The sequence below is a fragment of the Portunus trituberculatus genome, chromosome 3 (assembly GCF_017591435.1).
Source record: "Portunus trituberculatus isolate SZX2019 chromosome 3, ASM1759143v1, whole genome shotgun sequence".
In the NCBI taxonomy this organism is placed as follows: domain Eukaryota; kingdom Metazoa; phylum Arthropoda; class Malacostraca; order Decapoda; family Portunidae; genus Portunus; species Portunus trituberculatus.
This window is the reverse complement of record NC_059257.1, coordinates 6,345,743-6,362,481: the sequence shown is the minus strand read 5'-3', so window position 1 is coordinate 6,362,481 and position 16,739 is coordinate 6,345,743. Positions and strand designations below refer to the sequence as shown.

At 40.9% G+C, this 16,739-nt stretch overlaps 3 protein-coding genes across 4 annotated transcripts in view; 2 read left to right on the top strand and 1 right to left on the bottom strand.

Annotated features, from left to right (window-relative positions):
* The window catches only part of LOC123508849 (SH3 domain-containing protein Dlish-like), a 6,623-nt gene extending 5,050 nt beyond the window's left edge, over positions 1 to 1,573 (top strand). Inside the window, exons 7-8 of the mRNA XM_045262816.1 lie at positions 398 to 567; positions 1,206 to 1,573. Coding sequence (XP_045118751.1) covers positions 398 to 567; positions 1,206 to 1,370 — 335 coding nt within the window. The 3' untranslated portion in view covers positions 1,371 to 1,573. The remainder of the gene's footprint in view (positions 1 to 397; positions 568 to 1,205) is intronic.
* LOC123508863 overlaps positions 1 to 16,739 on the bottom strand; it is a 22,652-nt gene extending 5,913 nt beyond the window's left edge. The window contains exons 1-5 of one of the 2 annotated variants that reach the window (XR_006676018.1): positions 16,377 to 16,739; positions 14,753 to 14,906; positions 11,632 to 11,803; positions 11,316 to 11,448; positions 8,890 to 10,457 (exon numbers count right to left, since the gene is read on the bottom strand). Coding sequence is in view for 1 of the 2 variants with exons in the window: in XM_045262854.1 (XP_045118789.1) it covers positions 10,268 to 10,457; positions 11,316 to 11,448; positions 11,632 to 11,803; positions 14,753 to 14,875 (618 nt within the window). In the remaining variant the exon portion in view is untranslated. Of the gene's footprint in view, positions 1 to 8,889; positions 10,458 to 11,315; positions 11,449 to 11,631; positions 11,804 to 14,752; positions 14,907 to 15,596; positions 15,621 to 16,376 lie in introns of those variants that run through there. The other variant, XM_045262854.1, reaches the window with a different exon arrangement.
* Positions 5,961 to 9,644, top strand: LOC123508873. The gene is made up of 3 exons (XM_045262865.1): positions 5,961 to 6,065; positions 6,183 to 6,407; positions 7,105 to 9,644. Exons 1-3 carry the CDS (start codon positions 6,051 to 6,053, stop codon positions 7,402 to 7,404), a joined length of 540 nt encoding a protein of 179 aa, XP_045118800.1. The 5' UTR covers positions 5,961 to 6,050; the 3' UTR covers positions 7,405 to 9,644.

Below are 16,739 nucleotides of genomic sequence, written 5' to 3'. Positions count from 1 at the left end.
TTTGTTATGTTTTGTTGTGTCTGGTTGTGTTTATCTTGTTTTGTGTGTTCTTTGTTGTGTTATTGTTTGTTCTTCAGTGTGGCTCGGTAAGTAATGAGTTTGCTTTTGCTGTGTTTTGCTGTTTTTATCTTGTGTTGTGTCTTCCTTGTTTTGTTATTGTTTGTTTTGCATATTCAGTTTCTATCTCAGCAAGTGTTTGATGTTCTTTATGTTTTGTTCTATGTCTTTGCCTATCCCATTGTGTTGAGAGTGTTCTTGGCTCCATTACCCTTTATTCTGAGTGTATCCCTTGTTTCTTACTGAATAGAACCCAAAGTAACCTTAAAAACATCTGTCTAACAAACACCACCACCACCACCACCAACACCACCCTTTCACGCATTCCCTCCCCCCACAGACCACCTGGAGGGAAGCGGCGGCGGTGGCGGTGGTGGGGGCGGGGGTGTCATGGTGCACGGGGGCCTCGGGTCAGCTGGCTATGGACCGGGTCAGCACCACCTGGGACCCGGCAACAGTGATGACCTTCGCTTCCACGGCTCTGAACTAGTCATGCTTTACGACTACAAGGTGAGAGTCGTTAGTCGCTACCTGGCTGCTGTTTACCTGGCTTTCCCTCTCTCTCTCTAACTTCCTCTTATTAACCAGACACTAACCCCTATTTTTCTCATTTTTAGTCTTCTATTTTTTTTCTAACCTTCTCTTTGTTAATCAGCACTCTAACGCACATTCTCCATCTCATTCTCTGCTTTCCTTTTGTTAACCAGACACTAATCTTTATTTTTCTTCATTGTCCCTCTTTTTCTAACCTCCTTCTAATTTACCTGCACTCTAACACACATTCTCCCTCTTGCTCTCTACCTTCCTTTAGTTAACCAGACACTGACCATTATTTTCTTCATTATAATCTTCTTCCACTATTTTTCTAACCTTCCTCTAATTTACCAGCACTTTAGCACACATTCTCCCTCTTACTTTCTACCTTCTTTTTATTAACCAGACTTGCCCTTATTTTTTCTTCATAATAATCATCTTCCACTATTTTTCTAACCTTCCCTTTGTTAACCTGCACTCTAAACACACATCCTCCCTCCTGCTCACTATTTTCCTTTTATGAACCAGACACTAAGCATTATTTTTCTTATTTTAATCTTCCACTATTTTTCTAACCTGCACTCTAACACTTCCCCTCTGTCTCTCTCTACCAGGCACAGGCACCAGATGACCTGTCAGTGCGGCGAGGGGACTGGATCTACGCTGACCTCAATAACCAGACAGTGGACGGATGGTTGTGGGCATATGCTCCTAAGACAAGGAAGTATGGGTTTATTCCTCGAGCATATGCAAGACCCCCTGCCATGACGTCACTATAGAAGGGATGGCACTGTGTATATATTGTGCGTGTGTTTGTTTGTGTGTGTTTGTTTTCACGATAGAGTGATTGAGGTGTCTTAAGTATTTTGTTTTTTTTTTTTTTTTTATAGAGCTTTGTTTGTGTGTTTTGTTTTGTTTTAATTTTGTTTTTCTTTCACTGTTTATATTTATGTTTTGTTTTCTATCTCTCTTATGGCTTTGAAATGACAAGTGTGTGTGTGTGTGTGTGTGTGTGTGTGTGTGTGTGTGTGTGTGTGTGTGTGTGTGTGTGTGTGTAGGATACTAAGTAATTTTGTACATAGATTTATTTATATTTGGGTTTCTGTATATGCTCTCTCTCTCTCTCTCTCTCTCTCTCTCTCTCTCTCTCTCTCTCTCTCTCTCTCTTTATAATCCTAAAATTTCCCATTTCTTTCTTTTTCTTTTCCTTTTTTTTCTTATTTAACTTTGCTTCCTTCATTTTCTTTCTTCGTGTATTTACTTTGTTTTATTTTTTCTTTGTTTTCCCTCTCGGTTGTTTCTGCACAACCTTGTCCCTTCCATTGTGTACCTCAGACATGACACGCGACACTCCGAACCTCACCCAACCTCACTCCCAAACCTCATTTCTTAACCTCATTATCTCATTCCAAACTTCATTGCTTCACTTCATTCCTAAACTCACAATCTAATTTCTAATCCCATTTTTAACCTCATTCGTAACATCATTTATCTCATTCCAACACTCATTTATTATCCTCATTCCTAACTCAGTCTCATTCCTTATCTCATTTCTATTTTTTTTCCCTCTCATTCCCAACTTGAGTTTTTACTTCATTCCTAATCTCATTTCTGAACCTCATTCCTGATTTTACACCTCTCATTCCTATCATCATTTTCTCTCACATCCCATTGTCTTTTTCCCGTATCACCAATTCTTTTGATACTTTTTCCCTTCATCATCATTTCTCATTTTGTTTTCATTATTTTCTTCCATAAGTCATCTTTTTTTTTTTTAGTATCTCCTCATTGCAATTTGTATTTATCTTGTTAATCTTTCATATTCATCATTCAGTTTTATTTCATTCTGTCTTCATTTTGTTCATTGTTCTATTCATTTAATCTTCCTTTCATGCCATTCACCCATTTCTCCTGTCACCTTATTCATATTTTCTTGTTCATCCTCATTTCCTCACCCTAACCCCTCACCCACACCCTCCGGCCCACCCACACACCCCTCATCCTGCAAACACAACCCCAGTGCTCTATACAGTGTGTGCCAAATGTTTAGTCAAGTGTCATCAGTCTTTTGTATTATAATATATAGATCCTTTTTATATACAAAGTGTTTCATTGCTCCTAATACACACACACACACACACACACACACACACACACATCATCATCATCATTTGTGTACTGAAAGACAGAGCACCACACACACACACACACAATCATCATCATTTGTGTACTGAAAGACAGCAACACCCACCCACACACCCACACACACACAACATGACCATATGTATCCATAATGAAAGACAAGGCCACGCACAAACACACCCTCCGACTCCCCGGGAGAGAGCAAGCCTGCAAGGTCTGGGTGACCCAGTTGATGACGACTGGCATACTTACGTACGTTACGTATTTGATTTTGAAAATGCCAATATGCGAAAAGGCAGCTAGACAGGGATGTTGGATAAATTCTGACTTGTCATAAACTAAAACTAATTTCTAAAATATAAAAATATTACCTGGCTTAGCAATAGTAGAGATATTTCAAAAAACATCCTAAAAAAAGTGTTAAAACATCAACATATTGAAAAAACATTCCAAAGCCCACCAGTCTTATTCAAAACGATCTCAAATGTCTTTTAAAAAATATGTGCTACTTTCAAGAGACATTACAACCTGGTAACACGCTGAACTAAAATAAATATATATTTATAAAGTTTCGTTTTCAACACATTAACCGGGCTATAAATCACTCTTAAGGTACAGATATTTAAACTTTCAAAAGTAAAACAAAGTTTTTTCATCATAAACAATTCTTTGAAAACCCAAACACTTCATTACAGATTGAAATAAAAAATCAAAGATACCGAGTTTGAAAATTTTGTAACGGAAACAGGGCTCCTATATACGCCTTAAAGAGCATCTACAACAACGTATTTCGTTCAATACAAGCAAGAAAACGCTTAAAACACATATAAATACTCTTAGAAAGCATTAAAAGTTACGCGTGATGGAAAATAATTGGGCTGAGATAAAATATCAAATAATGCCGGAGCTGGAGAGGCTGAGGCAGATCGGCCATCTTTTGATGACGTCACAACATGGCCGCTGATGACGTCACGAACATGGCCGCTCACGATTACCTCTTCAGCTACCTATTTCGCCTCACTGGGCCTTCAAGACATGTAAACCTGGAAATTGTGGGTTGTATCAACAGCGGATATGAAAGACTCGGCCTGTGGCTCCACTTTGTGACGTGTCTGGCGTGTATTAAAGCGAAAAATAAAGACCGAGAGATTGGCACCGGCTTAGTCCTTCGTTTCTTGACATTATTTTGGGGAAGAATCCGTTGATGTTTCGCGCTGGAGGTTACAAATATATGGTCATGACATAGCGGAATAATGGGTTACACCAATATTATTACTTACATGTTTACGTGGCTGGGCCGCTGGCCATCTAGGTAGGCAGGCGGAGCCAGGCCGCCGGCTACACACACACACACACACACAACACTGGCTTGTGCCTTCAGCTCCCTTAATTGTCTATTGAGAGGCCCCAAACACGCCATTCTTTTCGTTATTATGCATTACTATTACTGTTTTTGGTCTTCACTCCTTGTCTCAACACCACTTCCTTCCATCGCCAATATTGGGTCTGCCTGTGACTGTTTGTTTACATTGCTTTTTCCACGCGCCAGTCACGGCTCACGATGGACTGACCGGTCTTAACGGGACACCCTGCTGGCACCAAAATGAAGATTAATTTGCCAAAATAATCACCATTATGATATTGCCAGTGTAATAATGAACTAGTGATATACTGTATTCTGCGAATTATTACTTTGCAACAATGTGATAAAAATCATTATAACTATACTGAAAAGGTGAATATATGAAATGCAAGATAAAAAAAAAAAAATAATAATCTTATCAACACTACTTGTCTTCAGTTCTCCCACCCCTCCTTCACCCTTCCCATATCCCCCCCCTCTCTCTCTCTCTCTCTCTCTAGAGCACGGAGCAGACTGGAGATACATATATTGTATGTGTTGTAGTGTGATGCATTGGGTAACCTCGACAGTACGCGTGTGCATTTGAGAGAGAGAGAGAGAGAGAGAGAGAGAGAGAGAGAGAGAGAGAGAGGAGGGTAGCAGTCAGAGCTTGAAGCAGGGAAAGTGAAGGAGAAAAGACAGACAAATATCTCCCCCTCCAGATAACTCTCTCTCTCTCTCTCTCTCTCTCTCTCTCTCTCTCTCTCTCTCTCTCTCTCTCGTAAATTTATGGAACTGAAAAAAGCGCGGTAATAGTAGTAGTAGTAGTAGTAGTAGTAGTAGTAGTAGTAGTAGAAATAATAATAGTAGAAATAATAATACTAGTAGAAATAATAATACTAGTAGTAGTAGTAGTAGTAGTAGTAGTAGTAGTAGTAGTAGTAGTAGTAGTAGTAGTAGTAGTAGTAGCAGCAGCGTCACACACCACCACCCACACACACCTTGCAGCAATACACATATCTCGCACATGTCATCGCCTCTTCTTCTCCCGAGGCGTGTTGGCTTTCACTAACCACCACCACCACCACCCTCCTCCTCCTCCTACGCCTCCTGCAAACCCTACCAGCCTCCTCCTCATCCTGTATTTTCTCCATCTATCTTGACAATTCTTCTCGCCTTCATCTTTCTCCTCTTTTTTTTCTGCCTTCATTTTTCTTAACAGCTCTTTTCATCTTTCTTCTCTTCTTTCTTTCTTTCTCCATATCAGCTTTCCTCCTATTCTTCTTTTTCTTCAATTTTTGACAACTGCGTCTTTCTCCTCCTCCTCCTCCTCCTCCTCCTCCTCTTCTTTTTAACTAGGTATTATTAACATGTCTGCCTCTCATCGTCTTTTATATCACGACTATTTCTCTCTTATTTTATTCTTTCTAAACTCTCCCTATTACTATCTTTGTTTCAACTCATCCCTTAATCATCTCCTATTATTATTACTATTACTACCATAACCCTCCCCCCTCTCTCTCCCCTCCCCTCGCTTCCTTGGTGGGCGTGGCCATGACTCATGTGAAATCCGTGACAAAAACATCAATTATCTCTTTCTCTCTTGGACTCGACGCAACTCCTGAAGCTAAAGAGAGAAGCGAGAGAAGGAGAAATTCACTGAACTTTCACTGCTAGAAGAGGGACGAAGGAGAGAGAGAGAAAGAGATGAAGTGAAAATTAGACCAAACTACACAAAATTAACGCTTTTTTGCATGACTAGCTAAACAAACACCGCCTTTCCTTCACCGTATGACTGAAAACACGGTCAAAATCTGATGGTAACACGAGGAAAGAGTACGAGTGTGTGTGTACAGGCTAGGAAAGACTTGTTAAATATTGTACCTGGCATCAGACCCTCCACGTAAGGCGATGGTATATAATAGGGAAAGGTGGAGAGAGAATAGCCAGTTAAGAAGCAAGACAAGGACGAGAGATGCTGAAGATTCTGGTAAGTAAGAGCGCAAGAGAGATAAGAGTCTTGAACAGAATATAGTAGTGGTTGAATTGTTTCCATACTACTACTACAACTACTACAACTACTACTACCCTCATTACAATCCCTCAGACAGTGATGGTGGTGGCGGTGGTGTGTGTGGGCGTGAGTGGTCGGCCCCAGCACGGAGGCGGCGGCGGTTCACATGGGGCCGGGTACGGGAAACAGCCTGAAGGGTATTTCCAGTACGTCAACGTGCCCGCCCACAAGGAGTACGAGTTTGGGTGGAATAGAGGCAACCCACATCACTACATCTCCCGCTTTGAACAGGCTAAGGACCATCGCTTCAGAACCAGGGTGAGTTGAGACGCGGAACCAAACTAGAACCAAGGCGAGGAGTGGTGTTCTGAAATGCTTCGCTCCAATCACGACTGTTTCTAACCATAGAGATGATTAGCGGGTTCTCAAGTGGGTTTCTCATATTATGGTCATAAAAGCCTTGTTAATCTGTCACTAGAATCGTTCAAGCATCCTTAAAATTAATCAGCGTCTCATAAAAAACGGCTGTATTCTTAAACATTACTACATTTTTTTCACCATCTTTCTATCCTCCACCCTCCCACATCTTCCCTGTCCCACTTCTTCCCTCCTCCCCCGAAGTTGTAATAACTCTTTCTAAGCAGACTGATAAACTGATAACTGATAAACGCTTTCCTCTCTCGCCACTACTATGATGTTCTCATTAACCTCTTCAGTACCATGACGCATTTCTATATTCATTCTGGTTACTATTTGGTGATTTTATATAGCTTCAGAAACTCATGTGAAGATTAAAATAGAGAAGACTGTGGCCATTAATCTTCTGACCTCCATAGACCCTTCTTAATGTCAATAAAATAGTCTAATCATACACAAATCTCAAGATAAAAATGTGTTCCGGCACTGAAGGGGTTAAAGACACCTCACACTTCCTTTGCTCTCTCACCACAACTATTACGTTCTCATCAAAAACACTCACACTGCCTCTCTCCTGATTCTGACTCTCTCCCAACAGGTGAAATGGGCAGATACTCACGGAGGCTACGGCGAACATTACTGGGAATACAACCACGCACCTAAGTACAAGGAACACGACACATACAAGGAACCAGAGCCTTACCACGCTCCTGCACCTACCTACCACGCCCCTGAGCCCTCTTATGACCCCAAACCCTCTTACAAACACCCTGAACCTATTTATGATGCTTTTGAACCCACCTACGGCCCACCACAGCCACACGGGTACCCTTCTGATAATGTTCCGGTTATCGCTGATCCCTCCGATGTGCAGGTGATCAGGGGGAAGGTAATATAAGGGAAATAGCGGACGTTTTGTGTGTTACTGCGGAAAGAAGTCAGGGAAAGGTGTATGGATGGCGGATGAAGGCTGTTTAGTGTTATAGTACATGGCGCTATTGACTTAGAGAAACGTCGAAAGGAGAATGAGGATTACGGAAAAGGAGTGTCAGAGAAGATTCGAGGGATAGAAACTCTAGGAAAATGCAGAAATATGGTCATAATGTATAGGTGAAGAGATGATAGAGTTTTTATTAATTTATTTTCTATTCGATGTGTTGAAATGAAGCCTGTTTTGTTTCTTTTTACTTTATATCTTTTCATACTTTTATTTCTTTCATTTATTCATTTTCTTTTTATAAGGCGATTGTTTTATGCATCGTTTTGTTTTATACGGCTTTATTTTGAAATTAAGCCATTTTTAACATAATGAAACTTTATTTATTAATCTATTATTATTATTATTATTATTATTATTATGTATAACGTAGCTTCTTTTCTTGAGTTCACGATTAAATAGCTATTTTTTTCTTTTATAATATACGTTAAAAAGCTCAATAATAATAATAATAATAATAATAATAATAATAATAATAATAATAATAATAATAATAATAATGATTCAAAGGTACAACATGAATATCTGGGAAGTAACAATCAGCGAGTGTGTGAAGACGGTTTATAGATATTGTAGAATCTAGTCCCCTGGAAGATTATAATTATGAGTGTATCCAGGCTCTCTCTCTCTCTCTCTCTCTCTCTCTCGTGTGTGTGTGTGTGTGTGTGTGTGTGTGTGTGTGTGTGTGTGTGTGTGTGATATCCTCCTGGTGAGAGAACATATATTTATAGTAAAGATAATGAATATCAAAACGTGTGTGTGTGTGTGTGTGTGTGTGTGTGTGTCAGGGCTAGTGTAGACAAGTGTTAGGTAAATAAAACTGTATACCCGTAATATATTGCTGTTTGAAATTCGCCCTCCTACTTTTGTCCATGAATATATATACATACAGAATATTTGTTAACGGGATCGAAAAAGAATATGAGAGAAAGTCGTGTTAGTAAGGTCTCTCTCTCTCTCTCTCTCTCTCTCTCTCCACTTTTTCCATACGATAACAGAACTTTCACTATCTTTTTTTCATATAAACCAACAAATAAATACTTACATGTGCACATCAATAAAGCAATTAACACTGTATACATATATAAAACAAGAAAACCTAAAAAATCTCTAACTTTCATATGCAACAAAAAATCTACTAATATTTCGTGGAATTTTAGTTGAGCTGGTGCCGAAATCGAAAAAAAGACGAAAATGACGCATGATACTGTAAACTGGCAACTCTCTCTCTCTCTCTCTCTGGCACCCAATTTCCCATTTTCTCATCTTCTATTACTATTTTCAACCTTCCTTTTGTTAACTAGACACTAACCCTTATTTTTGTCATTTTAATATTCTTCCCACTATATTTCTGACCTTTCCTTTGCTAACCTGCACATACCGTACCTCTCTCAGTCCTCCAGCTCTCGTAGAAAAAGCACAAAATAACAGCGGAGCCACAACAGACACACACACCCTTCTCCTCCTCCCGTCCACAGCAACTGAGGGCCGAATCTGGAGAGGGAAGAGTTCACAAGGGAGGATTCGAATCAGTGAGGACAGTCTTTAGGTACTTTGTGTTACGTTATGCTGTTACTATATGTGCTTGTGATATATCTTTATCTACGGGTGGTGAGGAGAGGGTGAGGGTGAGAAGGAGGTGAGGAATGGTAGGGTAAGGTAACAGGTGATATGGTTGCAGGTGAGATAATTAAAGGTGAAGCGAGTTGAATGATGTACCGAACCAGTGAGAGAGAGAGAGAGAGAGAGAGAGAGAGAGAGAGTAGTAGTAGTAGTAGTAGTAGTAGTAGTAATAGTAGTAGTAGTAGTAGCAGTAGCAGTAGTAGTAGTAGTAGTAATGGTCTGATAATGAAAAGAATGGAGGTTCCTCGTAATTTCTATTAATAATCATTGTTTAATAAAAATAGCTGTAATTATTGTTCATTTTATTATCATTTGGTCATGTCTTTCAAAACAACCATTCTCTCTCTCTCTCTCTCTCTCTCTCTCTCTCTCTCTCTCTCCTGTTCATTGTCATGTTACACGAAACATTAAAATATTTTGTATAGAAAAATATATACTACGTCAGACGGTCGTTGTCACACACACACACACACACACACACACACACACACACACACACACACACACACACAATACAAGTCCATAACAGTATTCTACCCATATTATAACTATTAACATCATATATATACACACACACACAGACACGAGCTAAGCGTTGAGAATTGTGTGTTATCTAACCGTGCGTATTTTGCCGGAATGACTGGACATGTTAATTGGCAGTTGAGATTGTTTACTTGCTTGTAGAGGAAGGCTTGTTATCACTCACTTGTAAACAGGAAGCCAAGCTGTATTATGTGTATTGACAAGCAGGAACACTCGTTATGGAATACAAGAACACGTTTACAGATAATACCTCACTGTTAAATATAAGTAAATAAAAATGTAAATTCCAGAATACAGAATATTGAGTTTAAAGTTAGCAAATATTGAGCATTGTATTGTTGTTATTATTATTATTATTATTATTATTATTATTATTATTATTATTATTATTATCATTATTATTATTATTATTCTTATTCCAAAGACGGTCATAAGGCACATCAATTATCATTATCATCATTTATCTGTTATTATTTTAGTTTCACATCTGCATCATGTTATTGTTTCTTTTTCAATATTACTTATATAAAAACTGCCTTGGAATGTTGAGTCTCTCTCTCTCTCTCTCTCTCTCTCTCTCTCTCTCTCTCTCTCTCTCTCAGTAGAATAGCCTACGTGAAGTTTTAACATTCCTCAGCAGATCGATAAGTAGGGCACGTGACAGGGGGCAGGACGGGTACATGGAGTGGCATGGGGAAGGCTCCACCCCTACCCAAAGCTGACCCATGTGCGCGGCCACCTGGTAGGGGTAGGCAGGGGAGCCGGGCCCTTCCAACACCACGTGGTTCCTGTAAACAGACAGATATTCGATTAGGAAAGAGGGCATTAAAAGGTGTGTGTGTGTGTGTGTGTGTGTGTGTGTGTGTGTGTGTGTGTGTGTGTGTGTGTGTGTGTGTCTTTGTAGTGTCTGTGTGTTTTAGTTCTCCCCTTCTCCCCTCTCTCTCTCTCTCTCTCTCTCTCTCTCTCTCTAAATTTTGATATCCCTGTAGTTTAATTTGGTCAGAACGTTCCTAATCCAAGTTAGCATCACCCAAACAATTCTCAACAGTAGTCACCGGAACAATCCCTAACTTACTTTTAACGTCACCCAAACAACCCCTAACATACTGAGATCACCTAAACAATTCCTAACTACCACTAAAGTAACCCAAAAAGTCACTAAAACAATCCCTAACTAACACTAAAACCCAAACACACTAATGTCATCCCCGACCCTCCTCAAAAAAATAAATAAATAAAAACAATAATAAAAAAAACTAACTCACATCAAACTGAGCCAAAACAAATCCTTACTTACCTTACATTTAATTCCTTTAGCACCATGACGCGTTTTCATTTTCATTCTGGTTACTATTTGGTGACTTTGTACAGCTTCAGAGACATATGTGGGGGATTACAATAGTGAAGACTGTAGCCATTACTCTTCTGACCCCTATAGACCCTTCCTAATGTCAATAAAATGATCTAATCGTACACAAATCTCAAGGTAAAAATGTTTCTCAGTACTGAAGAGGTTAAGTCACCTAAAAAGTAAAAACACTAGCGCTACTCAAAACAGTCCCAAAATAACAATAAAGGCATCCAAACAACCTCAAACTCACCCAAACATCCTGTATACCCCATCACACACTCACTCAGTCACTCACCTAAACAAATTGAGCACATCCTTTTCGAAATCCGTCAGGTCGGCTCCCGGGGCCTGCGCGTGGAGCTCACAGATGAAGCGAGGTAAGCAGGAGTACAGATCGAGGTGGAAGGAGGAGGTGCGAACGTACAAACCTGGTGGAAAAGGGAATTGTGGAAGACGTCACGAAGGAACACAAAAGAAGGACGAGTGTTGGTTGATAGATGGTGGTTGAGAGGAGACAGTGGGGAATGAATAAAAGAATGGATGAACTAAAGACTGATAAACTAAATAAATGATAATGATAGTAATAATGACAATTGATAATAAAAACTTACGTGATTTCGCTTTAAACTTTTTAATATAATCAGCTTCTTCCTCCCTTTCCTCCTCCTCCTCCTCTCCTTCCTCTTCCTCGTGTATGGAGGTACTGTAATCACCTTTCCTTCCTCCTCTTCTCTCCTTCCCGCCTTCCATCCCCTCTGATCTTGCTACTTTCCTCCCGGCCATCTGAAAAATAAATAAATCAACAAATAAAAAGTTAGATAATTTTTTTTTTCTATTTTACGTTAAGGCCTATAGCGCCTGTAGGCACACTTGAAGAGTATTTAGGAAGCGCTGTTCAACTTCCGCCCATTAATGGCGCAGGCAATTTTATGTCGTGATCCGATCTGTTGCACAAATGTTGCACCATGTTGCATACTTCTCTGGCTACTGGTTATGGACACTCCAATCAAATTTTCTTCTTTTACTTAAATCATTACTACTAATACATACACATCCAATACGTCTCCGACAATCAACACCCTTCAAGTATATAATTTATGAATACCACACATGAAAATGACCGCGAACTTCAAACACAAACAAACACGTAAATTTGCTCACCAAAGATTTCGTTTTCTCCCCGGGACAATATATCATATATATTTGCGTTACAAAGATCTACTCAATTAGTTCAAATATAACACTCAATGAAATATATAGATCTTACAGCGAGGTACTCATTAAACCTCATATGCCGCTCGTAAGTAATATATCTGCGTTACTGCGACTTCCTCCTAAATTCACACATATCCGCATCACGGCGATTTACTCATAATACTCAAGATATTGATGCCAGAAATACATTATACAGACACGACACTTACTCGATACGGCGATGTTCTCATAGCACTCACAACACAACGGAACGATATGCCACGGCCAGGGTCGGCGTTGGACAGAATAAGATGTATGAAGAAATCAGAGGGCGGAATGCAACACCTCTCTCACTGACGACCAGACAGAATCTGCCTCCTTCAGAGGCAGCTGGGGCACACCACATGCGACCTATTTCTTCATCCTCTGCAGAATCAGCAGCAATCCTCTGTGTCCTTATCTACCCTACGCGCAGCGTCATCAGTCTTTGCACATAAACAACCCTCTCACTACCTCTCTGCATCTAAGTTAACCTCCGTACATCTTCACTACTGTTACTTACGGATATATTTACTAATGTTCATATGTCCTTAATACTACAAGTTATGATAATTAACTATTCTCTTATTACTTAGCATCCTCTATCGCCAGCAGCCTCACATCATAGTGTGAGGCACCACGACTGGCGACTACACTCCTATAGATTGTTAGTTTCCATATTTTCCAAGCAGAAATGCACATTTCACCTAAGTCGCACCCTACAGGTGTGGCAATGTACTTTTTAAACCAATCCCCAGTAATACACATGTTATTTTCCAACCCTCTGGGCGTGGCAATGCATCTCGACCCAATCCACAGTAACATAAGTTACCCAACCACACCCTTTAGGCGTGGCAAGGTATATTTTGACTCAATCCCCAAAAATACATTCTACATAGACACGCCCCCTAGGCGTGGCACTATATTTCACACAATCCTGGTATCTGAGGTAAGGTATGGCACTAGCCAAAGTGTCCCCTTGCTTGCGGTGACCTGCGTTCCACAGGTCAGGACCATGTGTGCCTCCACTGAATTCCTTTCAACAGCCACCCCATATTATTCTGCCAACTCCCTCATTTCTATGTTTACATGTTATGTTTGAGTCTGGTCATGAGTAGACCTTTGAGCAGACCTTCGATTTGTTACTCTCAAACCCCTACCAAAAAATCCAACTACATGGTACATGTTACAATGTGTTTCTACTTTTCTCTATTTTTTCTCTTCGAAGTTCCTTCATGCTTCTGCTTCTCTTCTTCTATTCTCTTTTCTTGTTTCTTCCCTCTTATTTCTTCTTTTTTCTTTGACTGCGTCAGGTTACATTTATTTATAGTGGTACCCATATTAGGGCCCATATCAACACCCAAGCTCATCTTGGGTGTAACCACCAAGAACCTGCATGGGTATCATGGTGACATGTAGGTAACTTTTGACTGGATAACCTATCTTAACGTGGCTTAATTTAAATGATGATGGTGATAGGGAGGAGGATGAGGAGGATGAGGAGGACGTGTTTATATGGAGGAATTGAAGAAAAGCAAGTGTGTGCGTATTGGGAACAGGCAAGAAGATTTTTAAACACACACACACACACACACACACACACGGCCCGGTAGCTCAGAGCTACCGGGCCAGAGGGCCGGGGTTCGATTCACCGGCCGGGTGGAGATATTTGGGTGTGTCTCCTTTCACGTGTAGCCCCTGTGCACCTAGCAGTGAGTAGGTACGGGATGTAAATCGAGGAGTTGTGACCTTGTTGTCCCGGTGTGTGGTGTGTGCCTGGTCTCAGGCCTATCCGAAGATCGGAAATAATGAGCTCTGAGCTCGTTCCGTAGGGTAACGTCTGGCTGTCTCGTCAGAGACTGCAGTAGATCAAACAGTGAATTACACACGGCCCGGTAGCTCAGTGGTTAGAGCGCTGGCTTCACAAGCCAGAGGACCGGGGTTCGATTCCCAGGCCGGGTGGAGATATTTGGGTGTGTCTCCTTTCACGTGTAGCCCCTGTTCACCTATCAGTGAGTAGGTAGGTACGGGATGTAAATCGAGGAGTTGTGACCTTGTTGTCCCGGTGTATGGTGTGTGCCTGGTCTCAGGCCTATCCGAAGATCGAAAATAATGAGCTTTGAGCTCGTTCCGTAAGGTAACGTCTGGCTGTCTCGTCAGAGACTGCAGCAGATCAAACAGTGAAACACCACGTAGTGTAGTGGTTAGCACGCTCGACTCACACTCGAGAGGGTACGGGTTCGAGTCCCGGAGGCGGCGAGGCAAATGGGCAAGCCTCTTATAATGTGTATAGCCCCTGTTCACCTAGCAGTAAATAGGTACGGGATGTAACTCGAGGGGTTGTGGCCTCACTTTCCCGGTGTGTGGAGTGTGTTGTGGTCTTAGTCCTACCCGAAGATCGGTCTATGAGCTCTGAGCTCGCTCCGTAATGGGGAAGACTGGCTGGGTGACCAGCAGACGACCGAGGAGGAGGAGGAGGTGAATTACACACACACAAACCTTTCCAGCGGGAGTTCTCGTGTCCTGCATGGTATAGGCGAGGTCTTCAATCCATGAGGTAACCAGAAACACGCTACACAGAAGCACTAACACCGCCAGTCTTCTCACTCTGTCCTCGTCCATTCTCCCGACTCGCCCCCTCTAGTCTCTCCTCCTGTAATAGACAGATAGATAGATAGATAGTAGTAGTAGTAGTAGTAGTTTGGTAAGAATAATGTGTGTGTGTGTGTGTGTGTGTATATATATATATATATATATATATATATATATATATATATATATATATATATATATATATGAATAGATTAAGATTTCCAAACATACATTAATGGCATAAAATTCAGCGCGCGCGCGCGCACACACACCGTTACTTCAAGGTTGTTTAGTGAGGGAGGGGACGCACACACACACACACACACACACACACACACACACCTTAACCAGTCTGAACTATTTACAGTTACTTAACACTGCTGAAAAGTAAGTAATATTCTAAAGGATAAGAAACACCGGGAAAAAAAAAAAGTGTAGGATGCAGTGTGTAGGATGGAAGGGATGTAGGAGAGACGAGGACATGATGGCAGGATAGTTAAGAAGGATTTATTATGAACCCTTGTATGATTTTCTTCAATATAATGTCCATTTTGAAACACCGGGATTTTAAGGATTTTTTTTTTTATGGTTTTAGTGGCAGATCAAGTTTTCTACATTACCAACAGGAGGAACAGTCTTAAGAATCCGGCTAATCATCTCTGTGGCCTTGGAAAACAGTCGTGGTGAGAAAGCAGCTTTTTTATTCACTGAGTTCTCAATACTCGGTCACTCTACACTCAGTCACACTCACACTCTGGTCCAACACAAAAGGCGACTGGGAACACTGCCACTGTCACTCACACCCACGACTGGCTTAAGCTTTATCTCTCTCTCCGACACCACGTCTTGTACACACACACACACACACACACACACACACACACGATAACTTACGAGACAAGCATATCAGAGGTACATTTCAAGTCTTGTATATCATATGACACACACACACACACACACACACACACACACACACACACACAGAAGACTGAAAGGATATTGCGTTTGTTTCCTTGCTCCCCCCTCCCCTTTTCCTCACAAAACACACACACACACACACACACATTTTCCTATTCTTACACCACAGAATTTTTCTCAGGTTGGTTGTTAAAATATTTCTTAGTGTGTGTGTGTGTGTGTGTGTGTGTGTGTGTGTGTGTGTGTGTGAGGCATTCAGAGAGAGAGAGAGAGAGAGAGAGAGAGACCTGTGTACACTTTCACTACCGTCCACCTCCACCTCCTCCACTTTCGTCTTCTCTCCATCTCTACTTTCCATTTTTTCTTCCATTTCTTCACACACAAGTCTTCATTCACCTGTACTAACACTAAGCTAACACCTGGATGCACCAACACACCTACACACACAACTAACACATAAAACATTAATAAAAACTGACATTTTTAGGTGCACCTGGCGAATTCCTGTTAATTAATAACTCTACCTATAGTCAAGTCACTGAAAAATAAGAAAAAGCTGCATTACTTAGCCAATAACACCTCAGAACACCTGTAAACTAATTAATCAACTTACTTGTAGTTTTACCGAGACAGTATTCACCTCAAATTCCACGCACTTCAAGGTAAATGCCAAAACATTATCATTTTTTTCTTCTTTTTTTTTCCTCCTTCTTCACATCAACCACTATCTATCCCTCTCTCTCTTCCAAGGCCTCTGTATGGTAACGTCTCACTTCACCACAGCACTAAGAATATGGGGACTCGATTCACATACTAGGCTTCTTTTGGGAGGGCGTTATTTGGGAGTCGAGGGAGGGAGAGAGGGAGAGAGAGAGGACTGCAACTGACGTGAACACCACACTGACCTAGAAGCGACTATCTCTCTTTCTCTCTCTTCCTCTCCGTCCTTCTTTTTCTTTCTCTCTATCTCTCTCTC

What these genes read in the sequence shown, in the direction of transcription:
- LOC123508873 (XM_045262865.1), top strand. An exon ending in ACCATCGCTTCAGAACCAGG is followed by an intron (nt 6,408 to 7,104) that starts GTGAGTTGAGAC and finishes CTCTCCCAACAG; the next exon opens with GTGAAATGGGCAGATACTCA.